The sequence below is a fragment of the Rhamphochromis sp. 'chilingali' genome, assembly GCF_963969265.1.
Source record: "Rhamphochromis sp. 'chilingali' genome assembly, chromosome: 4".
NCBI lineage: Eukaryota > Metazoa > Chordata > Actinopteri > Cichliformes > Cichlidae > Rhamphochromis > Rhamphochromis sp. 'chilingali'.
The window spans coordinates 4,091,664-4,119,019 of record NC_137948.1 but is presented as its reverse complement, the minus strand read 5'-3'; the positions used below and the strand labels follow the sequence as shown (position 1 = coordinate 4,119,019).

The 27,356-nt window shown below is 39.8% G+C and overlaps 1 protein-coding gene across 1 annotated transcript; it reads left to right on the top strand.

Annotated features, from left to right (window-relative positions):
- The first annotated feature begins 935 nt into the window (after nt 1–935).
- On the top strand, nt 936–26,628 carry LOC308395969 (integrin alpha-L-like). Its single transcript, XM_080881031.1, has 31 exons — nt 936–961; nt 3,982–4,056; nt 5,878–6,007; nt 7,417–7,499; nt 7,584–7,669; nt 7,756–7,870; nt 9,564–9,694; nt 9,796–9,938; nt 10,083–10,233; nt 10,455–10,590; nt 10,690–10,763; nt 11,343–11,457; nt 11,649–11,791; nt 12,295–12,441; nt 12,528–12,725; nt 18,700–18,830; nt 19,581–19,735; nt 19,828–19,994; nt 20,299–20,415; nt 21,614–21,684; nt 21,768–21,869; nt 21,926–22,039; nt 22,121–22,199; nt 22,270–22,335; nt 23,735–23,842; nt 23,937–23,978; nt 24,654–24,779; nt 24,875–24,988; nt 25,068–25,109; nt 25,212–25,322; nt 25,440–26,628. The coding sequence occupies exons 2-31, from the start codon at nt 4,014–4,016 to the stop codon at nt 25,557–25,559; spliced, it is 3,360 nt and encodes a 1,119-aa protein (XP_080737157.1). The 5' UTR covers nt 936–961; nt 3,982–4,013; the 3' UTR covers nt 25,560–26,628.
- The last annotated feature ends 728 nt before the right edge of the window (nt 26,629–27,356 follow it).

Sequence of the window (27,356 nt, the reverse complement as noted above, 5' to 3'; positions counted from 1 at the left end):
TATATATATATATTCAAATAATTTAAAAAAAAGTTCATTTACCTGTTATTACCACACACCAAATCCGGTCGTTGGTACTTGCTGGCTTGTGTAGCCACAAGATAACAAAGGCTCAACACTGCGCCCAGCATCCTGGAGCACTTCTGTTGTCTTTTGTACGTGTTTTGAGTTTTTATGTGCTTCTGAGTTTTTATATGCTTCTGAGTTTTTACGTGCTTCGGAGTTTGTACGTGTTTTTACGTGTTTTGGAGTTTGTACGTGTTTTTACGTGTTTTGGAGTTTGTACATGCTTCAGAGTTCGTGCGTGATTTGAAGTTTGTATGTGCTTTGTCTCTAGGGGCCACCGTAAATATACTTTTATTTATTCACTCCACATAAAATGTAATAAATAAATCATATAATACAAAAATCAACTATTCGCATTTCAAGTTTTAACTATTTAAATTTTCAGCTTTTTCCTTTCACAAATTTAAAGTGAAAAGAACACAAAACACTGCAAACCACAACACAATTAAATATAAATTATAATATGAAAACTAAAAGAACATGCATATTCTCTGTCATATGGACCTGCATAAATAAACTTTCTCAATCCTTTATCATCTGCAACCGAAAATAGTTGTGGATGATTACTATACCTTTCTAATGTTGTTGTCCCTGCCTCTCTTTCTCTCTCTCTGGCTCTGTTCCTGTGCTACTGAGTGTAACTACCGCCCCTCCCCCCTCTGCCCAGCGTAAAGCACAAGGCTCGCGTGCAGAGTGAAGCGGAAAAAAAGTGCGAGAGAGAGGCTGAGAGAAAGAAAAAAAAAAAAAACCCCACGTGACGGCTCGCGATAAGGAGCCGGCTCGCGTCGTTCACGTCAAAGAGCCGGCTCTAAGAGCCATTTCGTTCGCGAACGACCCATCACTAGTAAGAGAAACACAAATGAACTGGGAAACCAGACTGATGCCGCAAAAAACAGTAAGCAGGGTGTACAACGTACACTTCAGTCTTCAGCACACGGGAGTATTAGCTTATTATGTACACGTTGGCAAGTTGTCTTGTGGCAACTGACGAATTGAAACACATGAGCGTGCTGTGTTTGCGACACACAACAACTGTCCTTTTATAACCCCACAAGTAGTGCTGGTCATTAGCCGCTAGCTAACTGAGCAAGGCTGTCATGGGTCTGTAGCTCTGTCCACCGTTTTAGGGACATATTTAGTTTTAAAGTAAGTTACAGGGCTTTCCCCTGCCTTTCTGGGGTGCTTATTTTTCACTGAAAACTATCTAATATGCATAGCCACGTAATTATGGATTATTATAATTACGCTATAAAATCACTGTAGTTTAAAGAAAATACATTAAAAACAGATTATATTCGATTAATATTTCAAATATGACCAAATGCCGATTTTACAGGAACAAAATTATTGTATCTTTACACAGATAAAATAACAAGCTTTCTGCCTTGCGCAGTGGATAGTCAAACAAACTGAATAATCAAAAAGACATATTGTTTATAGAACTAGGAATAAATATTAAGGGAAGGATTCTGGATCAGCACCATAATGCAAACTTGTGGCCATAGTATATACAGTATTCTGGAAAAAGTATAAAATATCACTGTGTGTGTGTGTGTGTGTGTGTGCATGTTTTATGTAACAGACTTTATTTAAATTAAAACTTATAAATAAAAACAATAATAAACACAATTACAATAGTTTGGTTCTATAACATTTTTCTATCATTATTTTATTATGGATTAGGCGCAAGAATTGTTAAATTTTGATTATTAAATAATAGATGCAATAGCAAACTGTGCCTTGTTATCAGATAAACAGCAAGTGGAGAGTGATAGATCACATGAGGAGATGGAAGGAGGAAGAGTCGCCAAGAGTGAGTCACATCAGAGACTAGATTATGTCCCACAGTTTTGTTTTGTTTTTAATCTGTTGCCTTATGGTTCCAAACGCTGTCACCAATCTTTGCATTTTTATTACTATCTCATAACACTTGTTTAATCAGCTAACACCTCTACTATGGACTTTTTAATGGGAACATATTAAGTTTGTCAGATCAACACAGCCCTGCCCATCAACACTATCAGCAGCAGGAGCAGCAGCAACCCCTCAACAGCAACATTGTTCCCCATCAGGGGCCCGTTCTTCGTACGTCGCTTACTACATCCAAGATCAAATGAAACATCCAAGATCAAATCATCGCGCTAACTCTGAGCTCGCTATTCCGGTTCCCCGAACACACCTGTTGTTGACGATTAGTATAGCTGGATGAAGTAATGTGAGATCACTGGGTGGCCCAACAGGGGCTACGCATCGATAGTAGAAACATTGATCGGCAACCCTTTGATTGGTCGGCGAAAATGTCGAAGGAGCGCGCTCGGTATTTTTCGGCAGCAGAGCAAGAACTCTTGAGTGAGGGATTTTAGGAGTTTCAGAGTCTAATTAAAACGCAAGGGAACACTGCAAAGGCTGCAAAAGCAAGGAGAGAGGGCTGGCAGAAAGTTGCTGACAAATTAAACTCGTAAGTAATTTAATAATAACAATAATAATGGAGTGGATCTATATAGCGCTCTTCAAGGCACCCAAAGCGTTTTACAATGCCACTATTCAGTCACTCTCACATTCACACACTGGTAGCTGTCACAGCTGCCCTGGGACAGAAGCCAGGCTGCCATATCGCGCCATCGGCCCCTCTGGCCAACACCAGTAGGTGGTAGGGTAGATTTATCATATCACACTATATTATCCAATATTATATTACATTATATTATATTACATTATGTTATATTATATCCCCTTTCACATTAGCGCCACAACAGGACCCACTAGAACATGGGAACAAGTAAAAGGGAAATATAAGAATATTCTACAGAATGGTAATATTGATCACTTATATTGCTTTTCGTCTCTTGGAAAGAGACCCTGGAATACTCTGTTTGTTTGTTTATAACAGCAACCAAGAAAAGGGCAGAGCAAACAAAGACAGGTGGTGGTCCTGCACCCCCTCGTCAACAAGTTGGTTAAGTAGGCCTAAATAATACCCTCACGGGAAAATCGATATCTCTCTATGAGCACACTGTCGCGCTGAGCTAAAGGATCCTGTCTGTCCCGCAATATACGCTGAATTCTGAGGACTCTCCTTATCAATCTTGCACCTTCCGCAATGGGCTGCTCGCGTAAACGGACAGGACATGGCTGCGACAGGCTTCCCAAATCCACCTTCGCTTTTATAGCCGTGGTCTCTCATCTTGATTACACGAAGTAATTTACAATTACTACTCTGAAATATGAATTACATCTGTAATAATCACATACATGTAATAGAATGTTAATAGTACATTTCCCTTTTTTAGGAAATGACCTGTATGTATCTGTGTGAAATCAATAAAAGGATCAAGTGCTGCATTATCTTCAGTTACATTGATATTATTTATTTATGGTGAAACAGTGGTGGAATATCGCTGTTGCTTTCGTATAAATGAAGCGGACATACCTGCGTGCCCGCGATCTAATCCTGTTTACATAAAGTAAACCTGCTCCCCAGCAGGTTTACGCTTACGGCTCTGTTGCTATGACAGCAAGTCCCGGATGAGCTTCGGGGAACCGAACGATCCAGGATCACGCGAAATCGTCAACAATCTAATCCAGCTAACTTACTTAGCGAGGTACGAAGAACGGGCCCCTGGTTAAAAAAAGGCTACGTTTGCTTTGCGTTGTCCCCACCTGATGACAATGATATATTTTGATAAGATTCCATATTAGATTATTGATGAATGTGGGTTTTTGTTATTCGGCCTGGTTCTGTGCGCCCCTTTTTAACTTTGAGAACCCGCCCCTTCAAAGATCTCTGCACGGCCCTGTGTCCAGATAAATGAGAGGTGTGACCCTCCCATTGTTTGTGTTTCCTCCAAGTTCTTGAACCGGGCATCCTGTTTGGTGCTCACTAAAATGCTGGCTTGTGTCTTAATCCTATTTCAGACTAAGAGATCGGACTAGAGCAACACAGGACGATGAAGGACCACATAGTCTGGCTCATCTGTACAGTGGCTGTTGGTAAGATTTGAAACAGGTTTCCTCCATTTGAAATAGACAGAGATCCTTTGTTTGTCTGGGGAAAGAGTTGTGGGAGTTTTTCTGAATATGGACTTTGTGTATGCACTTCAAAAACAGGCAAGTGATTTCTTCCACATGCTCCCACTTTTAGAAACAAAGCCAATTCAGTTCTATTTACATAGTACTAAATTAAAACAACAATCATTATATTATAAGGTAAAGACCATACAGTAATGTGGCAAAAAGGACGCCTCTGAAACTGATGAAATCTTCCCTTAAACCTTTGTGGAATTGTTTGTGTTACGTTAAAAGAGCAGATTGTATGAGTATCTGTGTTATAGATCGAAATTTATTGTATTATTTTTAGACACTCTCTCATTTCAAATGTGTAAAGAGTAATAAATATATCCAATGTTCCTCTGATCCTCTAGGATAAGCTAGCTAACTATACGTAATCACATTCAGGAGCTGGAATTCCTGAATGTGTTATGTGTTCCTGCACATGTGTTATTATAGTTAACAAAAAGTGGCCTCCTCCTAACCAGAGAGGGAATTGTTTTACTATGGAGGGAATGGTTTTTTAACTGATGAAGTACACAGAGCTCACATACAGTGGAGGAAATATTTATTTGATCACTCAGAAAACAATGAGTTGCCGGGGGGGAGCGACAGCGCAGCTCGAGAGAACCCAGCAAACAGATTTTCCAGGGCCTGGGTCTGGCGCTCTGCCTGGTCCTGTAGCTTCTGCAGTTGTTGTCAGCTACCCAGTCAGAGCGCAGGGGTTTCCAGTAGTTTATTGACTGTGTTGTCATCTCGATTGAACAGTAAAATATATCGGTCACTGGAAATGTATCAGGAAAGCCCACCCAAGTAAACGGTGTGTGAGAAACACCATATATAGAAAAACGTGTTCATAGATAATGAGTGTGACAAGGCTCACTCATGGATTCCCTCCAAGCACAGAATACCAACAGTTCATTCAGCTCTCACAAACACATTATCTCAGCTCACATATACAGTGTTGTGGAAAAGGCTTTGCCCCCTTCCTGATTTCCTAATTTTATATGTTTGACATTGAGTCCTTTACAGCTCTGTGGAAGAATTTTGGCCCACTCATCTTTGCAGTATTGTAATTCAGCCATATCAGAGGGTTGCTGAGTTAGTTTTATGCCAGATATAATGGGACACACAGCTTCCAAAAAGTCAACTTTTGTCTCTCCAGTCCACAGAGTATTTTCCCGAAAGTCTTGGGGATCAAAAAGATGTTTTCTGGCAAAAATTTATATTTCGCACATAGCCATATAGGGTTAGATTATTTCTCACTCCATAAATACAATCATTTAGAATATGCATTTTGTTTTTACCTGTGTTATCTTTGTCTAATATTTAAATTTGTTTGATGATCTGAAAGTGTGACAAACATGCAAAAAAAACGAAATCAGGAAGGGAGCTAACATTTTTTTACACCTTTGTACATCATATTCAGTGGACCTGCCCTGTTATCAAGTCCAGTTCTGGGCGTGCTCTTTTCATATTCCTTTTTTCACACTAGCTTCTCACCCCGTTCCACCATGTGCTCTTTGTACTGCCTCTTCTTCAGGCCCCAGCATGATACTGAAATAGGAAGAGACTGACTGATGCAAAGTGATCAGTCTTACCCGACTCACTGCCCCCAAATGATTCAGGCACACCTTTCCCATCTGCAGCAGTGCAAAAACCATTTCCCGTATAAGCTGTGCTTTTTGTTTATTGGTGATGCAGGTTTCATTTAGGGTATTAAAGTCTTAGTTAGTATCAATTTCATGCTTTTCACTTTCTCAGCTTCAACCATCCCTGCCTGTTTGGCTTTTAATATTGACACAAGAAATCCTGAAGTCTTTCTGGGTGAACCAGGTGATTTCTTTGGATACCGAGTGCTACAGTACTTGAACAAGTCTAGTAATAACAAAGGGTAAGTTTGACTCAAGACATCGTATAATACTGTATCCTGTGAGTGATCTAACACTGTTGAAAGCACTAATTAAAACTCTTCTGCTGCACTTCAAACCCAACGTTCAACGTAATTACATAGATTTAGTAGAAAATTTAGTAATAATTTAGTAAAAATCTATTTTTTAAAATAAATATTTAAGTTTCTGTAACATTTCTTCCTTTTTAAGTGCATGAAACTAATTGTTTTTGACTAATTTGAAATACTGCATGGATGAAGGGAACCACATTTAACAGTAATTTCAAGGAACTGAAGTCAAATGTCCTTTAATACTGTAATGAGCAGGCATAAGCAGGCACATTCTGATCCTTTTACAAAGTGTGTAATCACCTTTGGTGTTCTGACTCTGTTCCTCCAATCTTCTCTCTGTGTTTGTTTGTCTGTTTTGTTCCCCCGCTTATGTCAAGTTAATCTCATCTCCTTTTTCAGTTTTCTTCCTATTGTAAGTTTGGATATTAATATAAAGGAGTACAAATATATCCTAAAAACTTTCATATTTAATGAACCATCTATTCTTCAAAGCCTGAATATCTAAATAAAGGGGGAGGAGAGATGGTAAATGGACTGGTTCTTTAGCTGTTTAGCACTTAAACACTGATGACCCATCATAGCAGAACAGAATTCCAGCAGTGATAGGGGATAGGAGAGGACCCCCTGGAGTTTAGACACTGGTGGTGGTGTTGAAGATGCAGAGGCTTGGATGGGGGTGAGACGGGTTTTACAAACAAGTGAATGAGTACTGAAACTTAAAGCAGTCAGAGTGGAGAGTGATTGGCTCACAGAAGGCAGGCAAGAAAATGACTGGACTAGAATAATGAGGTTAGTATGAATTTGACACGGCACGGTGGTTAGCACTGTTGCCGCACAGCAAGAAGGTCCTGAGTTCAATTCCACCATCAGGCCGGGGTCTTTCTGTGTGGAGTTTGCATGTTCTCCCCGTGTTTGCGTGGGTTCCCTCCGGGTACTCCGGCTTCCTCCCACCGTCCAAAGACATGCAGCTTGTGGGGATAGGTTAATTGGATAATCCAAATTGCCACTAGGTGTGAATGAATGTGAGTGTGAATGGTTGTCTGTCACTTGTGTGTTGGCCCTGCGACAGACTGGCGAACTGTCCAGGATGTACCCTGCCTCTCGCCCTATGACAGCTGGGATAGGCTCCAGTGCCCCCCGCGACCCTGAAAAGGAGAAGCGGAAGCGAATGGATGGATGGATGGATGGATGGATGAATTTGACAGCGTGGGAAAATGTAAGCAATGTAGAGAATAGACTAGGAGCTGAAGACCCAGGAAAGCAGGCAGATGATTACAGACCCTCCCCATAGAACTTATGCATAAACTTCATTAACTAATTAGTGTCATCATTTTCCACAGGATAGTCGTCACTGCACCTCTCAGGCTAAATGGATCTGGAGGAATTTACCAACCTCACCAAAACAAGTGGTTCAAACCTACTGGTATCAACAGAATATTACACAATTTACAACTTACAACTAAATACATTACTGTAAAAGTTTGTATTTTATAATAAAATGCTTCAGTTGCAGAGGACCTGCAGTCAAACACAACAGCAGTCAAACATCTTGGCTTGTCGATCGCTGCTGATTCCTCCGGCTCCAGATTCACTGTGAGTAAATCACTCTCTCTCCTCATCACTGTGAGCAAAACAAATTAATATGCAGAGCTTTATTTAACTTTTATGCTCTGATTTAGGTTTGCAGTCCAAGTTTGGTGCATGAATGCAATGAGAACTCCTATCTGAACAGTATTTGTTATGAGCTCTCTGATCAACTCCAGAAAATCTCCTCTTTCAAACCTGCGTATCAAGGTAAAGTGTTCCTCCATGTTTATTTTAGTAAAAGTAAGTAAGTAAAATGTATTTATATAGCCCTTTTTACAGATAAAATGACAAAGTGCTTCACAATAAAACCAGAAATATAAATATAACCTTTGTGCCGCTGCCTGAAAAGCCCACATGCTTTGAACCTAGTATGTGGGACCAACAGTAACCTCTGACCTGAAGACTTAAGAGTTCGGGAAGAAGGAAGAGGTGCTCAAAGCTCAGAGATATACTGGGGAGTTTCATCATGTTGTACATTCTGTACAGTCTGAAGGCGATCCAATGATGATTCGCTGAAACAAGTAATCAGAGCATTACAGTAATCTGAAGAGAGATGAAAGTAGAATAATCCTTTTCTCTCCCCACATGCCACTGCCATTCTTGTTTATAGCCTGGTCACTTCCCGGATCGATTACTGCAACTCTCTTCTTTTTGGTCTTAGTCACAAATCTATCCATAAGCTTCAACGGGTCCAGAACTCTGCTGCTCGTATTATCACCAGGACCCCTTCTATGCACCACATCACCCCTGCTCTGCAGTAGCTTCACTGGCTTCTGGTTAAATACCACATCAATTTCAATATAATTTTGTACATATTCAAGGCTATACATCATCTCTCGCCTTCATACCTCTCTGACCTGGTTCAAATCACCATCCCTTCTCGGTGTCTCAGATCCTCCTCTTCTCTTTCTCTTTCCATCCCTTCCCCCCGGCTAGCCACCATGGGGCGCAGGGCTTTCTGTTGCTCTGCCCCCCGTCTTTGGAACTCCTTCCACCTGAGATAAGAAACATCACTTCCCTCCCTCTTTTTAAGTTCAGACGCAAAACTCAGCTATTCACATTAGCCTATTCCACATAAATCTTTCCATCCTGCTACTTTAATTTATTTTATATATTTGCTCAACATTTTATCCTTATTATTTTGTAAATTGTTACGTTTGTTGTTGTTATAGCTTGTGTACAGTGTCCTCGAGTGTTTTTTAAAGGCACTTTCTTAAATAAAAATGTATTAATATTATTATTATTTTGATTTTGTCTATATTTAACTGGAGGAAGTTGCCATTAACCATTGTTTGATTTCTGACAGACAATTATTTAAACAAGACCATTTATAAAACTTAGAAGCTTTGAAAGAACAATATAACTGAATGTCATCTGCACAGAGGTGATAAGAACTATTACTGCAACGTCTGATAATTTGGCCTAGAGGGATTATATAAAGCAAAAAGAGAATCAAACCCGAAACAAATCATTGAGGGACCCCACAGGGCAGAACTGATGTTTCAGACAAAATTTGATACATACAGACAGTAAAAGATCTTTCACATAGATGCAACATGAACCATTTCAAAACAACACCAGTAATCCTAAACAAGCCCTTAAGCCTATTTATCATGATCAATGGTATTAAAGCAGAGGTGAGATCCAGTAGAACCAGAATTGTTTACTTTCCAAAGTCTGCTGTGATCAAAATGTCACTAGGCATGTTACTGTAAGTAAAGTGGTTTCAGTGGAATGCAATTTGCTCAAACCAGACTGGAAAAGGTCCATTACGTTGTTTTCTTCAAAAAGTAGTTAAGTTATTCTGCTACTGTTTTTTTCAACAATATTTAATACAAATGGTAATTTTGACCTGTAACTGCCTGGAAGAGTTATGATTAAATATGTTTTATTTTTCCAGAATGCACCAAAAAGACAGTGGACCTCGTCTTTCTGTTTGATGGATCAGGGAGTTTGACTCAAAATGAATTCAACAGAAATAAAGATTTTATTGTGGAGATAATGGACAGCCTGAAGAACATGTCGATCAAGGTCAGTTCACTACTGCAACATTTAAGCATTCACAGCTTTTATTTGTTAAGATATATTTACCGTTTAGTGTCGTATCTAAATAATTTATGTTGGTTTTTCAGTTTGCAGCAGTTCAGTTTGCCACAAGAGTCCACAAAGTGTTTGACTTCAATGACTATAAAGCCGGACGTGCTCTTGATAAACTCATGAAAGAAAATCATTTAAAAGGTCTCACCAACACACACAGAGCCATCGAATTTGTTCTGTAAGTTCAGTTATAATAAAAGAAGAAAGGCTCAACACAACTGTGACATTATTTGCATCTTAAGTTTGTTGATTTACTGTTAATGTGTTCATGTTCACAGCTTGGTTTATTGTGTTACAAAAGCTGTTTTTACTTTTGTTTCAGTGATCAAATCTTTGACAACAAAGCTGCAGGCGCCTCTCCTGATGCAACTAAAGCTCTGATTCTAATCACAGACGGAGATCCCTCTGATACAGACAGAAAAGGGATAATTAAAAAATATGATGAGAAAAATATAATTCGTCTTGTTATTGGGGTAATGCCATATATCATGTCTCCTTTTTTGTCACGTTTGGTTTCTTCTGTTCACTTCTGTATAACAATCAATGCTCTTTTTAATATATGTGATGAATATGAGTTTATTGTTGTGGGTCAGAACAAGTAAATTCCAATTTTTATTCTAATGTTGTGTTTTTTTCTTATGCTGATGTCAGACTTGGAACTCCTTCATGTTTTAAAGCTGTGTTCTGGTTTCAGATCAAGGATGCAAAGCTGGATAAATTTAGGGCCATCGCTTCAGAACCAAAAGACAAAAATGCCTTCAAAATTGAGAATTATGATGGACTCACAGGAGTACTGGAGAATTTTCAGAAAGATGTCTTTGTTATGGAAGGTGGGGTCTAATTTCTTTCAATCAAGAATCAAGAATTCATGTCATCTCATCTTCCACATGTGCAGCTGTAACGTGTACTCCCTGATGGTCCATATTTAGGTTCCAAAGGGGCTCAAGCAAGAAACCTGACTGATGAAATGTCTCAGAGTGGATTCAGCGCTATTTTCAACAAGGTGAGCAAAATCTATCTGAGCACCCTAAAGAATCATCTGGAAATCAGACTAAAGCAGGCGTCTCAAACTTAAATGAGCTGTGGGTCACTGCCTGCACTGTCATCTCATGTGAGGGCCACTTTTAGTGTTCAGTAGTACAAACAAGAAAACACCCACAAATATTTCCCAAAATGTAGTGTTTTGTTTGTTTGTTTTTTAAATTTCAAATATTGTATAACAAGACAAAACTGCAAACATGAATGCACATTTTTTCTCACACTTAACTAACTTAAGCCTTTCATTGACCTACCAAATAAGCGAATTGGTACTCTCTTTCTGGCCAGACACAAGTGCAGACATAAATGTACAGTGAAGGGCCAAATTGCATTATATTTCTTCATATCAATATACGGAGTTTGAGTGAAGGACTTTATCCATGCTAAATTTAGCACTTCAGCATCCTTAAAACTTTTCTGCTGCTGACTAACTGGAAAATGAGTCCAGCTGCAGCAGGTCAGATGACACAGTTGATCTTCCGCTTCCTTTTCTAACCATACCTGGGATTCCTGTTTCATTACACCTGCACATTCCTGTTTATAGGATACACTGATTCTGGGTTCAGTGGGAACAAACAGCTGGCGTGGTTCTCTCCAAGAACGTCGAGATAAAACAGAAACAATTGAGGATCAAGAAATGGAGATGGACTCCTACATGGGTAAACTTTATTTACACATTATCTGATGTTTCTTTTTTAAAAATAAGATTTCGTTATTTGGCTCAACACTAGAACAAATGAACTCTGGAAGGTTCCAGTCTAAATCAGTTTTAATATCTTCCAAGTACAACAAATACACACATTAGTTTTTCAAATAAAAACATGTTGTGTGTTATATTTGCCTCTTGCAGGATATTCTGTCTCTGTTGGAGAGAGAGGTGGTGTTTCTTTGTATTTCACGGGTGCACCCCGGTTTCAGCACACAGGACAGGTTGTACTTTTCAAACAAAACAGCAACAACTGGACCACAGCACAAAGAATAACTGGAGACCAGGTCGGTTACTTATATGGTAATTTTACTCTTCATATGGCTCAGTTTGTTTTTGGAAGTCATTGTGTGTCACCATGTCATTGTTGATACCTGATTGTAGTGTTGCCTTGAAATAAATGCAAATTTTCTTGATCAAATCTACTGTTATTTCTATTTTAAATCACTTCTATGTGTAGATCAGTGATTCACATTAACAATTATAGAAAGGTGCTCTATATTATAAAGTAAAGACAGTGAAATATTAGAGAACCACAACAAGCAGACGATCAGCATGATCAAACACTTGATTGAACTCTAGTAACAGGAACAGACATCTAGCAGACTGGTTAAGATAAAATAAGACAGAAAATAAGAGCATGGAGATAAACCACAAATGTCAAACATGACAAAACACAATTTAAAGGAGAGAGAAGACAGAAGTCACCAAGGTGCTTTAGTGATATCCCTAAATGATATAAATCTATAATTAAAACAACACTGAACTAATGATATAACTAACTTGTCAGATCGGTTCCTACTTCGGCGCCGAGCTGTGTTCGGTGGATATTAACTCAGACAGTGACACTGATTTCCTGCTGGTGGGAGCGCCAACGTTTTACCAGCTTCAGGAGAAGAAAGAAGGTCAGATCTACATCTACACTCTGACTGATGAGGTGAGCCACCACTTTGTGATATTACAGTGTGACATTCAATGCTTTCATGATCAAACTCAATGAACTAATCTCCTCTTTTCTCATAGCTGCAACTGAAAAGTGAACTGATTGTGATGGGACCATCCATGGGTAGATTTGGCACCACCATATCCAGCCTCGCAGACCTGAATGGAGATGAACTCCGAGACGTTGCTGTCGGAGCTCCGCTTGAGGATGATAACAGAGGTGCTGTGTATATCTACCATGGCAACAAGCAGAGAGGAATATGCAGCACTTTCAGCCAGGTGAGAGACGGACAGAGGCAAAAAGGTGACCATAAATAATCAGCAATTTCAGTTTCCCTTCTTATGAATCCCTGCTTATCAAACTATATAAACATAAAAGATATTTAAAGCTACTGTGTCATCTTCATCTGGTTATTACATTCCTCAGGAGCCCCTTGAAGTTAAAAACTTCATTCTGCAGGACACTGGGCCAACAATTCCAATGACTTCAGATATGAAAACACCTTATTTTTATAAAAATTCTTGGTCTTGGACCTGGGGTTTAAATATTGGACTTTATTGTTCTATATTGGTTTCTCAGTTGCTTATCAGTAGTATATAACTGATAGGTTTGCTCGTTCACGTACGTGCACGCACACATTCACATTCATGCATGTGAACTTGTGCGTGCACTACCCTATCCAGAACTGACAGGCTTGCTCGTTGACGTAAACCCCGCACCTGTTTCCTCCTAGTGGGTGTGTTTTAATTAGGTTTTAATGTTTTCTCTGTTGATGATGTATTTCGGTTTTCAGTGTGAATTTATACAAACAGGAATTACTTTTTTATAGATGGAGGATCCAATTTTTTAATGTTGTTTTATCCTAACACTATGGAAAAGCCCTACAACAAGACTTGTTTGTTTTTAATCAGCAATCTGAAAGCTACATTTTCTGGATTTGTTTTTTAACTTGGAAAATAAAGCCTTATAAGAGTATTACTATTTCTAATTGTGGAGTGGAAGACCTATTTGGTTTTTTGGATGTTAGAAGCAACCTTATTGGATTTGTTTGACCCCCGTTATCTTACCCTCTGCAAGTCGAATTGTCAGTTAGACCAACACACGATCTTGCTCAACCTCCTGTTTTGCTTTCCTTTTATAGCTCTTTCCTGTTGGAGGACGTATTGTTTAAATCATGTGTAGTCTGTCTGAGAAAACGCAGTCCAAACCTTTGAAATGTCCTTTCATCAAAAACATTTGATGTCTGATGGCCAGCATTTGTTTCCCGAGAATTTGGACACCTACGGACATGTGAGGGCGTCCTGGTGTGTATCCTCAGTTACCCCCACCCAGCTGACACGTTTGCTCATCCATGTAAATGAAGTATTTTAGGGATCTACATTTCTAAATGTAAGACAAATACCATGTATTGAGTTCGGTGCCATCTTCAAGCGTAGACGTGTTATTAACAGGCCATATATTATTTAATTCAGTGTAATTATACGTAGTACACTAAGTATTTCGGTTTTCAGTGTGAATTTTATAAAAAAAGGAATTATTTTTTTAAACATGCAGGATCAAATTATTTAATGTTGCTTTATCCTTACACTGTGGAGAAGCCTTAAAGAAAGGCCTTCCTTGCGTTTGCGTATCAGATTTGTTTTTAACTTGATAAAACACAGTGTTAATCTTTTTTTTTTCTTAAATCAGCTTTTTCACAGGTATCTGGGAAAACGCAGGACAACTTGCGTGAACTACCCTCCAGAACTGTCTAGAGTTCAAAGACTATGCGTCTCTTTTTTTTTGCCTGTCCCGTTTGGCTCTTTTGCCATCAGAATTATTGTTTAAAGGCGAAGAAAGATGCCCAACGGATTTACTTTACCAAATGGACCATCCCAGACTTGCTGTAATGGTCTATTTGATTCACCTTTTATTGTTTATTTTATTTTCACTTGCTAAATACGGGACAGACTTGACTGGGGAAAAGAAAGGGGAGAAAGAAAGAGGGAAAGAAAAACAGCGGGGAAGAGTAACGGTGATAAAGGGCAAAAAACAAAAACCAACAAAATAAACAGACAAAAAATATATATATCAATCACCTGGATCACCTGTTGAGAAAGAAAAAAGAGAAAACAAGCAGAAAAAAAAACAATATAATAAACAACATCATCACGATGATCTATGGGAATATAACAGTAAATACTAAATATTAAACATTATTGTGCAGCACGTAAGATCGACAGCACACAGTGTGCTTTGAGGTAGCAGCCAAAAAGGGTGTAGTTTGTGGGTGTGATCACCCGTGTGTACACCTGTGAGCATGAGCGCGCTTGTATTTAAAAGGTTCCCTCATGTAATGATCTGCTAGAGGGTGTGGGGGAGCCACAGCCCTATCCCCCAGGGCATGAAGCAGGTATGGAGGAGATCAAGACTCCAGACATCCAGAGGCCCCAAGAGCAAAGGAGACCAAGGAAGAACAAAAGAGGGGCAGCCGCGCCACTATCCCAGAAAGAGCTGAGGAGAGCCCCAGATGAGGGGTCACACAGCAGCCGCGGAGCAGAAGACAGGGGGGGTTGCAGTGACGCGCCCGTGAGCTCCGCCGGCAGCCAGCTGTGCCAGAGTGACCGAGCCCCAGGCTGAGAGGCCGAGGGCACCCCACCCCCGAAGTGGCCCGAGCGAGCCACAGGCGCCAGGCCCCGATAAGCGGCCGCCAAGGAGTGAGTCGGTGTGTACCTGGACGCCCATCCCCGGACACAAAGAACCACCAACGCACCGATGTCTGAGGGAGTCTGCCACTGGCAGGGGGAGTGGTGGGGGAGATAGGCCTCCAAACCTTGGAGGGCCTGAGATGTCCCCAGAGAGGTGGCGTCTGATACCCGACCTGACATATAGACACAGAAATACAGGCACACACAGATACAAACATCCATTCCCACCCTCATGCTCTCATATGCACTCACTCCACACTCAACCAACGTGGAGACAGACATAAAGAGACGCTGTACACACGATCACACTCCCCAAGCGTACTCTAAGCCCCAGGTCTAGGTACCCTTGCCCCTGGAGGGGGAAACTGCACCCAGACCCAGGTGGTGTTACCCTTTTCCCTGCGGTGGGGAGAGGCAGACCACCCCGACTCCGCAGCAGCAGGGAGGCCCCACATTCCAGACCCCAATCGGACGGCCAACTCCTCCTCCTGGCCCCCCCGCTCCAGCAGGCAGCAGAGAACGGGGGTTTGTGAAGACTCCAAACCTCCCTCCGCCCGCTCATTGTAATGTTGATGCATGTGTGTTCTAAGGTGCATTTAAAACCCAGGAGGGCATGGAGCTACCTGCCAGAGAGCAGCAGGTAAGCGCATAGCCCCCCCTGATAGCCCTCAATGTCTACGTGTATTTAAAATTGAGAGGTGGGCAACGACGCCAGGGGTGAGGTGTACACCCTGATGGTAACTTGGATTCCGTGTACCGTGCCCACCCCCAAGATCCTATATGTATGTGTAATGAGAGTGTGAGTAATGTGAATGTCTAAGTTGTGGGATAAAATTGAGGCAGAGGCAGCCAGAAGGGGACGGGGGGGGGGGGGGGGGGGGGGGTAGCCTCCTCTGCACCCTGGTGACATACCCCTACTCCAAGGCCCTGCATGTGTGGGCGATTGTGGTGGAGCGGGAAGAGAGAGGCAGCTGGAGATGGGGAGGGAAGGCCTGTGTGTCTCTTTAAAATCGTAGATGTTGAATTTTAGGCTACATGTTATTTATCTCCCACTGAGTCTGTTTGTCATATGCTATGTATAAAGGCTCTGGACCTTTCCAAAATGGCGTAGATCTGGCTTTAGTGTGATTAATTTACCACAATTTCAATTTCTGGGACGTTTTCAATTTTCACTCCTGTGACTACGACGAGTGTGGCTAGTTTTTTGTCTATTTGTGAAACTGAGCATGGGTGTGGACACTTCAAACTATACTGAGTGATGTGAGTTTCGTGCTGGATCACTTTCTTCAATTGTTAATTTTCTGGGAGCCCTGAAGACCCAAATTAGGGCTTTCAAGTTTTGCCCTGCCCCCCGGTCTGTGCAAGGTTGTGCGGCAAATCCCAATGTGGATGTTGAAGGTCCAGCCAGTCGGCGGAAAGACCAATTGATGCCTGGACGTGCATTGGAGCCGCAAAAAAAAATTGGATCCTCCATCTATAAAAAAACAATTCCTGTTTGTATAAATTCACACTGAAAACTAAAATACACTCCTAATCAAACAGATAAAACATTAAAACCTAATTAAAACACACCCACTAGGAGGAGACAGGGGGTTACGTCAACGAGCAAAGCTGTCAGTTATATACTACTGTTATCTACGTTTCTGCATAGAACATATTATATTTGTTCCCTTAGTATTTCCTCCCTCATTCTCAGGTGTCTTTATTCATGTCAGATAGCTGAAAGGCTACTACGTGCAGTGGACCCAAAAACAGACTCAGAGTCTGCTTACTTGGAAAGTGGGGAGTAGGGATGGGTATCGTTTAGGTTTTATCCGATACTGGTGCCAAACCGGTACTTTTGAAACAGTGCTGGTGCTTAACCGGTGCTTAAAGAATGGAAAACACAAACTTTGTCCAAAAACCTCTCATGTTTAGCTGTTTTTTTGTAAAAAGATAACAATGTTAGCCTTTTTTGCAGCTATGGGGCATATATGGCATCACTCTTGGCTGGAAGCAGTGCTTAAACAATGGAAAAACACCAACTTTGTCCAAAAACCTCTCATGTTTAACTTTTTTCCACTTTTTCTTTGGTCATTTTAGCCTTTTTGGCCAGGGTGAAGGGAGTATCTGCCATCAAACAAGAAGACAGCCGCATGTAACTATGATGGTGTTTGCTAGTTCACCTTACATGCATTAATTTAATAACGTGGTTAGCCTACTCAACGTAAATTACACACGAACAACATTAAGCTACTCACGCAGAGAAGAACGGCTGCTGCCACCATCATCCGTCATCATTTCTGCTACACTGGCAGGGCTAGGGGCCAGGACTCTCCTCTTCGGGTTCTTGGGGATGTTGCTAACTCCGGGTCTGATAACAGGCACCACACCCGCAGTAGATGTGCTCGGTGTGAGCTCTTGCAGCAAGCTATCAAATACGGTGCATTTCTTGGCTTTTAAAAAAACGCTATGCGTTGCCAGGTGTTTCATCAGATTCGAGGTGTCACCTCCTTTGACAGTATCACAGTATCAGCTTAAAGCACTTGTTGCAGGCTGCTGAGTTTGCATCTTTTGCTGTGAAGTACAGCCAGACTTTTGACCGCTTCGCCTTGAGCATTTTTAATCTGTAGCTCTGCTCTAAAAGAACGTACGTACCTGGGCCCGCCTACTATCCTTGGAAAGGTAAAATGATTGGCTAGAATCCAAAGTGTACGACATCTCAGGAAAAATAGCACCGAAATAAAGCACCGAAATGTGCGCTGCTTTTCGGTCTGGTTACTACCGTTTACCGGTACCCATCCCTAGTGGGGAGTAGTGCGCTCTGAGGGGGAGTGAACTGGGTGAGTGTCCAGGCTTAAGGTGAACTGAGCAAACCAAGATGTCTGACCTTTTCTCTCCTTTGCACTGACCTGGAGGTAAATGGTGAGAAGGAGGGCAGGCAGGTGAGATGTTTGAGCTTTTGCTTTTTCCAGAGCAGTGATCGAGGAGTAGACTAGCAGCAGAGAGAACCAGTAGAGCAACAGGTAAGTTTCAATGCTGACCCAAGGAAGAGGAAACTGGAGGTGCAGGTAGACTGATGTTAACACTAGGAGTAACAAGGTAAAGCTTAAACATTGAGGCCAATTTATCACCAAGGGGTAGCAGACGATCTGGTGGAGAGTAGAAGTCTGTGCTGTTTATAAATAGCGTCCCGCTGAGTTATTTGTTTCCTTTGCCTTGTGTTTAGTTTATTTCCATCCTTCTATCTCATTGACTTGATTTTCATGTCTCATTATCCTCCTCTGTCCACTTAGCCTTAGCTATTGTCCACATAACAATATTTTCTATTTACACTTTGCCACAGCATCGTATTTCCCTCCTCACAGCAAGCAAAATTATTTGTCCATTTCCAGGTCAGTGACTCCAGTTAGCTGAGGTAAAACCTTGCAGACAGCTAGGAGCACAGTTGTCCAAACAAAACAGCCATCTATCTGTAAACAGAAAAGGCTTCGATGAGAGAGTGAAGAGGAAAATGTATAAATACAACTTTTGTCTCCACCATGCAAGATGAGCATTGTTTTAGCTGTCAAATCTCTTGTTCCAGAGAATCACAGGAAAAGAAGTCACACCTGGGATAAAATTCTTTGGACAGGCCATCGATGGAGCTATTGACCTTGGAGGGAACGGACTCCCAGATATTGTGATTGGATCACAGGGTGCTGCTGTTGTCTTTAGGTATCAGAACTCTGTGCACGATTTATGTTGCTAAGTATTGTACATATCTACCTTACAAAGGCTTGATGCCAAACTACATACAAGATGCAATTATAAAAAACAAAAAATCTTTCCTGACTTAAATTTACTCTCCACCGCTCAGTTTAACTCATTTTGCCCTTTGGATCACTTCCTGTGCTTCTGCTACATGTCGTCCTTAGAAGCCTTGTTCTGACCAGCTGTCTGCACCTTTGCAAAGCGCTCTGCTTCTGCTCTACTATGTCAAAATAGCAACCCTCATACTTTGTGTTTTTTTCCAAAATTAAAATAAAGTTGGAGTTATTTAAATGCAACCTCAGGTAGATAGCCACATAACACTCACCAATTAGTTACACTGTGGGAATGTCTTAAAGGCAAAGACCTGGATGGCCTTCAGCTTGCAGGCCCGTCTTTTTTTGGAACCAGCTCCCACATTAGATTCTGGAGATAGCTACCATCACTACTTTTAAGATTAGGCTTAAAACGTTTCATTTTGATAAATTATAACGTTGAGGCTGGATCTGGTGACCCTGAATCTTCCCTTAGATAAGTTAGAACTAGAACCAGCATGCTGTGGATTTTGTACAGTCTTTACCTTACAATACAAAGTGCCTTGAGGTGACTGTTGTTGTGATTTTGTGCCATAAAATTATGTCCTGGCACATAAAACCTTACTACTGAAATGCGGAAGTACGTTCTATTTTGACACGCCTGTTCATAAATGTCTTTCAGGGCCAAGCCCATCTTTGACGTGATGGCTCATCTAACTTTCCAACCTAAGGAGATAAACACTGAGATATTTGATTGTCTGGGTGCCGATGAAAATTTACCTATGGTTACCTTAACAGCCTGTTTTGAAATGGTAAAAGTAACAAAGAGCAAACAAGGTAGGTACCACATCCAGTAAAGATAAACAATTAAAAACTGCTGATTGCATCCTGTGAATGCATCATTTCAATTTTGCTTTTCGGGTTTACAGAGGCTGTGAGGTCTGGACTGAACATCACATTCACAGTCGCTGTGGATCCGATGAGACAAAAATATCGAGGTTTCTTCAGTCAAACTGATAAGACAGCCAGAAGTCTTACCTCCACCTATGAGATGCTTGATGAAACAGCTTGTTTTAACTTCTCCATCTACATGCATGTATGAAGCTAATAATATTTGCAAATATACTTAATCTGTTTATAATAAACTTTCCCATTCTGATCTTTGACTTAGCTTTTCTTTACTTTTCCCCATAAAGATGACATTTAATTACTTCAAGAGTTACTCCTAGTAGGCTTTCAAAGGGGTAAAGAGATAAAAGAATAACAGTAATGTTAACCATGATCCTAATCCTTTGTTATCCTGTCCTTTAGCTTTTTTTAAACTCAAACTTTCAGAGATAAACAAATAATTTCTAACTCTATATAACAGATAAACCTTTTGTTCTGGTTTTGCTTTACAGAAATGTGTGAGTGAATTATTGTCACCTATCAGCATCAAATGTAACTTTTCCCAAGCTGACAATGAGACTGCAGCCACCACCCTGAATGTGGACAGCAAACGGCAGTCCGTTGTTGAGGTATGTACGGTGGCAAAACACCATACAATGAAATTAAATGTTAAATGGATCGGTACTTATATAGTGCTTTTCTACTCTACCCTGAACACTGACAGTTGCATTTCAGGGTCAGGGTACTGGGCCGGGGGCGGCATTACCTGGGCTAACGGTACTCTGGGGTCTTGGGTTGCTTAGGGTTAGCATGTGGTTTGTTCAGGTGTTTGCAAAGGCCCAAAGTTCTGTTAGCAACATCATGCATTTGTTTCTGTTCTCGATGCAGTTTCCACTTTACCATCGCATTCTTGTCCTTTGTCCTTCACTTTTGTAAAGATGATGTCCATAACCAGGCTGTAGACTCCGCCAGAGTGATGCTAAAAAAACTAGTTTCATACATTTATTACTTCTAGGCTGGACTACTGTAATTTGTTATTATCAGGATGTCCTGAAAACATCCTGAATCACTTTCAGTTGATCTAAAATTATATAAATGAATTTAAAATCCTGCTCCTCACATACAAGGTCTTAAATAATAAACTTATGGGATAGATAAAGCTTTTGGAATGGCCTTCCCGAAGCCCAAACCTCAGCTCTATTGAAACCTTGTGGACTAAGCTTAGGAGCCAGGTGCGTGCCAGGAAAGCAACCAAATGAACTCTAAAAGTTCTGCTAAGAAAAGTGATCCAATATTCAGCCCTAAGTTTCTTGATGGCTGCCAAAAACATCTGGTTATGTTGCAGCTTGCTAACTAAATATTAGTGGGGTATACATATGTATTTGGGTCGGTATGTATAGTTTTTACCTTGTTTGGATAAATTAAAACTTGTACACCCAATTTGTATTTTTTTTTTAAATTAATTAAAGATATTTCAGTGAACTGTGGCTAATTCCACAATAATACATACCAAGAAAGAAAAGAAATTCTTAAAAGCCCCAAATTACCATTACATTCATGCCCATAATAAGCATAGGCAAACTTATAAGAGGATAACAGGCAACAGAGCCTGTAAACTACAAAGCTTTTGGCAGCATATTAATTTCTTTACATTTGACGGGACTTTAACATACTTACCAAATTAAAAGTTAACTTAGTTTGTCACATCAACATCATTTGGATCCAATAAGACATCGAAATTGTTCTACTCCAACTTTTTAGAACTTTATATTTTGATACAAACCAATTCTCTGACATCAGATAAACAGATGTATTATTTTTTCACAGGTTCCCTTTAAAAAAGCGTGTAGAAAAAATGACACTTGTATCGCTGAACTGGATGTGGATTTCAGTTTTATGTACGTATATGTGACAATCATAGCATAGAAACTATAAGACTGAAGTCACATGTTTAATGTAAAAGGTTCTTTGTTTCTCTCAGGACTACACAATTATTAGTGGCAGAAGATGCGTACTTCAACGTGTCTATAAAACTGGCCAATCCTCCCAGCAGACAGAACTCAAGTTTCACAAATGGGGAACTGTCACAAGCTTTCTGAAACTTTTTGAGAAATATTTTTCTCTTCGTCTATGAATCAGGCCTAACCTCTTTTTAATTTCTTCCCACAAAAAGGCAACGTTTGAATCTTCTTTCTATGTCATGCATGACTTTGAATGGGATGATACAATCTCCATGACAATTGATGCAAATAGGTACGGAAATACTTAACATACAAACCATATCTTTAAAAAATTTGCTTCTGATATTAAAAGACATTGCTTTCTCATCTACAGTAATAATCAAGACTCTAATAGGACCAGTGCACTGACCAAAAATATCCCAGTACAATATGAAATTAAAATGATATTAACAGTGTAAGTTTCACTATTCACACAAAATATTATGGAATGCTTCTATGTTATTTATTTCTGCAAGTCTGTAGTTATCTACCTATCTGAACTTCACAACAGAGGACCCTGTACCTAAAGAAATGGGTATTACATACAGGGTAAGACATAATTACACTGTCAAAAAACCATTCAACAGAACTGATGATCAATGATCAAAATGAATACTTTTTCTTTCATTTGAAGTTTGAAAAGGGCATTCACTATTTTATAAAAATATATATTTTATTTATTATTTAATATATATTATTGACCACTATCCAGGAGCATGTTCAGTTTGATAAAAAACCAAACTGAACTGAATTTCACATTTTCATTGTTGAATCCGATTGTTCAGTGATGACGTGACGAATCCTACTTCCGGGCCTAAAGTAGTCTGCATTTAATATGGCTTTTGTGTTGTTAACATGTTTAATGTTATGTATTTTCTTCTATTTAATCTCAAAAAGCTCCTAAAACAGTCAGTGATCACTGTTGACCTCCCTCGGCTTTTATTACCGGTAATCATTTATTTAAGCTCAGTTTTTAAAACCTTAGGATGTAACTACAGCCCAGCCCATGCAGCAGTATATGAATGACTAACCTCGTATTGTGGATGGATTATCTCAGTTGTTCTCCTGGCTGAAGTTTGGTCCTTTTACAGCATCCTGCCATGCGATTACATTTGTTCCTGACCACTGAGAACACTCACGTTAACTTTTATCGAGTGGAAAAAAAGTTAGCTTGTTTATATTATGCTAACATAGCTGTGTCGCTAGCGGTCACGTAGCACATCATTATATACCAGCTAGCCCAACTTCAGTAACCCTACAAACGTCACTGTTTAGTTTTCTGTCTTCATTTATGCTGGAAGTGATATCAGAGCTGTACGTTTTAATTTGTTTCCAAAACCCCGCAGTCAGGACATGCTATATTGTATTTAGATAGAAGCTAGCGAGCTAACTCCCTGCTAACTTCTAACTCCGTTAAATGTCATAAATTCCGTTTTCATGGATGCCTGGATGTTAAACTCAATTGTTACACCTGGTAGAGCAGAACGCTGATCATTTTATTAAAGATGAAAGACTTTAGACAGTTTTTCAACTCTCAGTAATGCCATAGTGATCGTTTGATATATGGACCTGCAGCGGAGTTTAGGTCCAGACACGGCTAGTGACGTCAGACTGAACAACCGGATTGCCATGTGTTCTCTTGACAGTAGCAGTTTATAAAGAGATAAAAAAAATATTAGCAGAAAGAAGGTAATTCAGCTTGTTGTTGGTGCGGCCTTCTGCGCTGGACCGAGTGATCATTTCACTGGATCAATAAAAATACCAACATTTACTTTGGACAGTGGTCCCAAAACAATATCGATAGGTTCAAGTAAATGTTAAGCTACACTTACTGACTGTAGCTGGCAGATGGGAGGGTGGTATCAATATTTTGATATTCATACATAAACTAAAATATACAAAAAATGTATGTATTTAAAATGACCATTCTCTCTCTACCAATTTACAGATAGATAACTTTGGTTTTAAGGATTTTCCTGTCAATGTTACCATGTTCTTCCCAACTGAACTGGAGCATAACTTTGAAATAAAAAGCTATGAAGTCTTTGTCAAGGAGGTAACTTTGTGTCTGCCAGAACATTTCTCAGTCATACTGGTGCTGGATATGAAAATATAGAGCCTTAAAGCTTACCATACTCTGTCTCTTTAAGAACAAAACGCAGTGCACAGCCACTACTAACCAGACGTCTGAGGTAAGTACAACGGATTTCACATAAAAAATATTGCTTGTATATTGACTATATGCTTAAACTTTCACAACATTGTCAAATCATAAGCGTAACCTGTTGTGTTTGTTTCTGTGTTTTTATGCTTGTACTCTACTGGAATCACTCTGCATTGTTCACAGTTCAGAATAATGACATCATTTTCTTACAGTGGACCTTGCTGTAGCCTTTCAATCGAGGCTCTCTCTTAAATAAGCCATTTTAGCTAATTTTCTTACTTAAGCTAACTTTTATCATAATCAGAAGGTTCCAGGAACATAATACAAAGCCAAAATTTGTCATAAACCATCGGTCTCCTCCTGTGCCCACCTCTTAATCTAGCTTGGTATCCGGTGACAGGTAGGATGGTTGGGATTGATGGCTTGCATCTTATTATACCTCTTATATTTTATTTAAAGTCACACAAATCACATAAATAATCCCAAATCTAATGCTTAGATTGAACGCAATCAGGTAATCTTGACAAAGTTTACATGTCTAAATGCAATGTATTGCGTGCCATTTGATTGGCTGATTAGATATATGTGTTAAAAAGTAGTTGAACAGATGTAACTAAAAATGTGGCCAGTGAGTGTATGACAGAAAGTCAGGAAAAGCCTAATAGGTCTCTCTTAAAAAACTAAACCTCTGGTTCCATTACAGGATTGCTTGCTAGAAAATAAGTGCATAACCATGGTCTGCAAAAGTTTCAATTTGGAGAAATATTCAGCCGCTGAGTTTACCCTGTTGGGAAAAGCAAATTTCCGAGACCTTGAACAGAAGCCAGCCGTATGTAATAACTAAATATGCAGACAAAATATACTCCACATATACATTTTTATATTAAATTTAGAAAATCTTGTTAATCTGATCTTAACTTACAGAATCTTCCTTTTCTCAAAAAATACACTGGAGACAGTGGAAATGTAAAATTTGTAAGTTCTATACATGTTGGCTATAACAAGGATCGGTTTGTGTTGGAATCTCTTAAACAAAAGGTATGTCTAAGTTTGACCACAACATATTTCTGTCATTGCTTTTTCAGTAAACCTAATTTATTATATTTATGACCCACAGAAAAAAGACGATTTTACGCCGTTCCAGTTTCCAATGAGAAGGGTACCTGCAGTCTTCACTCATTCAAATAATACTACTAGATGGGTCAACATTAAAAAGAGTTGGGTAGCACTTAGATTTATTTTCTGTTTTCTCTGGCAACAGATTGAAGTTCAGTTTGATTTCATTATCCCTCCAAATAAACTGCTGATTATTTCAACTGGAGTTAGTTTAGGACTCGTGCTCCTGATTGTAATCACAGTCGTGCTGTTTAAGGTGAGACTTAAAGACTTTTATCTTTATGTTAATTTAAGTGTAACTTGATTAAGCATATTGAAATAATGGTTTTACTATCTGGTCTAATGATTCTTTTTTTCTTTCGTCTCTCTCAAGTTGGGCTGCTTCAAGAGGAGAAAACTCACATATCACATACAACGAGAACGCATCAAAGCAACTGAAAATGTGGAGGAAACAAATGAAAGTACAGATATTTCTAATATACAACTACAGTGAAGGAGTAAATTTGAACATCTAGAAAATGCATTTAATTGGTTCCTTAAAATCTCAACAATTTCTAATCTACCTAGCAACAGCTCAATGAGAAACAGTCCCAAAACCATTGAAAGAACCACTGAACTTTGAAAATGAAAATTGTCCATTTCCAAAGTTGATAAAATTCCCCTTCAAGCTCCTACACTAAGCCATGTGATTATGCCATGCGGGGGGGTTTTGTCTTTAAAAAAAACAAAACAAGAGACCAAGCTTGGACCAGTGTACCAAAGTAGATCATCACTGATTATGATTGAAACCCTAGTCCCATTCCAAAACCTTAAACTTTTGTTTTGGAGAATAGAAAATGATATTTCTTTCTAATAAAATGAAGTGTTTTTGATGAACAGAGAAAACCATGTAAGTGACTGCTTATCTTGTACTTAAAGTTCAGTTTAAAGGGCTATTTCATTATCATTTGAATGTATATTATTTGTGTCAGATCCTTGTATTGAGTTCCCTTAAAGACAATGGAAATGCCAAAACATTGGACACATTAGTGATGTCAGCTGCATTTATGATATCCTAATTATTAATTATATGATGTCTTTATTTCGATGTGTAGAACATATCGTTTTATGAGTTAAGAGTTGGATGTTTGAATAACAAGGAGAGTATTTCTGAGTAATGTAAAATGTGATGGAGTGGCTGTTTGGTTTCTCCTATGTCGAGATCCAAACTTTAAATAACTGCACAGCTATTATTTTAAGGGTTCGGCAGATGCTTTCGATTATATGAGCTCTAAAATGATATTTTATGATTTTTTTAAATGATTTTTTTTTCACATAATGCATATATAAGAATAATATGTCCTGTGCTTAGTAAATATGTATAGAATGAACCTAGAACTGAAACAAACTGAGTTCGTTTAGAAACGAATGAATTGCACTGATATTGTGAAGATTCACTGATGATTGTGAAATGCAAAGCTTGCATCTATGAACAACAGTCTGGGAAAATAATTATATTTGTGGTAATGGAAAATTATAATTCCACCATATGTCCCTTAGTACTTTTAGATGCTTTAAAAAAGTAAAAGTCCGGGGATGGGCGTCCAGGTACACACCGGCTCACTCCTTGGCGGCCGCTTATCGGGGCCTGGAGCCTGGGGCTCGCTCGGGCCACTTCGGAGGCGGGGTGCCCCCGACCTCTCGGCCTGGGGCTCGGTCACTCAGGCACAGCTGGCTGCCGGCGGAGCTCACGGGCGCGTCACTGCAACTCCCCCTGGCTTCTGCTCCGCGGCTGCTGAGTGAGCCCTCATCTGGGACTCTCCTCAGCTCTTTCCGGGACAGTGGCGCAGCTGCCCCTCTGTTGGTCTTCCTTGGTCTCTTGTGTTCTGGGGGCCTCTGGATGTCTGGAGTTTTGATCTCCTCCACACCTGCTTCACGCCCTGGAGGACGGGGCTGTGGCCCCCCCACACCCTCTAGCAGATTATTACATGAAGGAACCTTTTAAAAAAACAAAAAACAAGCGCGTCCATGCTTACAGGTGTACACACGGGTGATCACACCCACAAACTACACCCTTTTTGGCTCCTACCTCAAAGCACACTGTGTTCTGTTGATCTTATGTGCTGCACAATAATGTTTAACATTTAGTATTTACTGTCATATTCCCATATATCATTGTGATGTTGTTTATTCTATTACTCTTGTTCTCTTCTGCTTGCTTGCTTTTTTCTTTCTCAGCAGGTGATCCAGGTGATTGATATATGCATTTTTTTTTCTCTGCCCGTTCTGTTGGTTTTTGTTTTTTGCCCTT

What these genes read in the sequence shown, in the direction of transcription:
- LOC308395969 (XM_080881031.1), top strand. Translation starts at nt 4,014, where the DNA reads ATGAAGGACCACATAGTCTGGCTCATCTGTACAGTGGCTGTTG. An exon ending in TGAAGAACATGTCGATCAAG is followed by an intron (nt 9,695 to 9,795) that starts GTCAGTTCACTA and finishes TTGGTTTTTCAG; the next exon opens with TTTGCAGCAGTTCAGTTTGC. An exon ending in AACGGCAGTCCGTTGTTGAG is followed by an intron (nt 20,416 to 21,613) that starts GTATGTACGGTG and finishes ATTTTTTCACAG; the next exon opens with GTTCCCTTTAAAAAAGCGTG.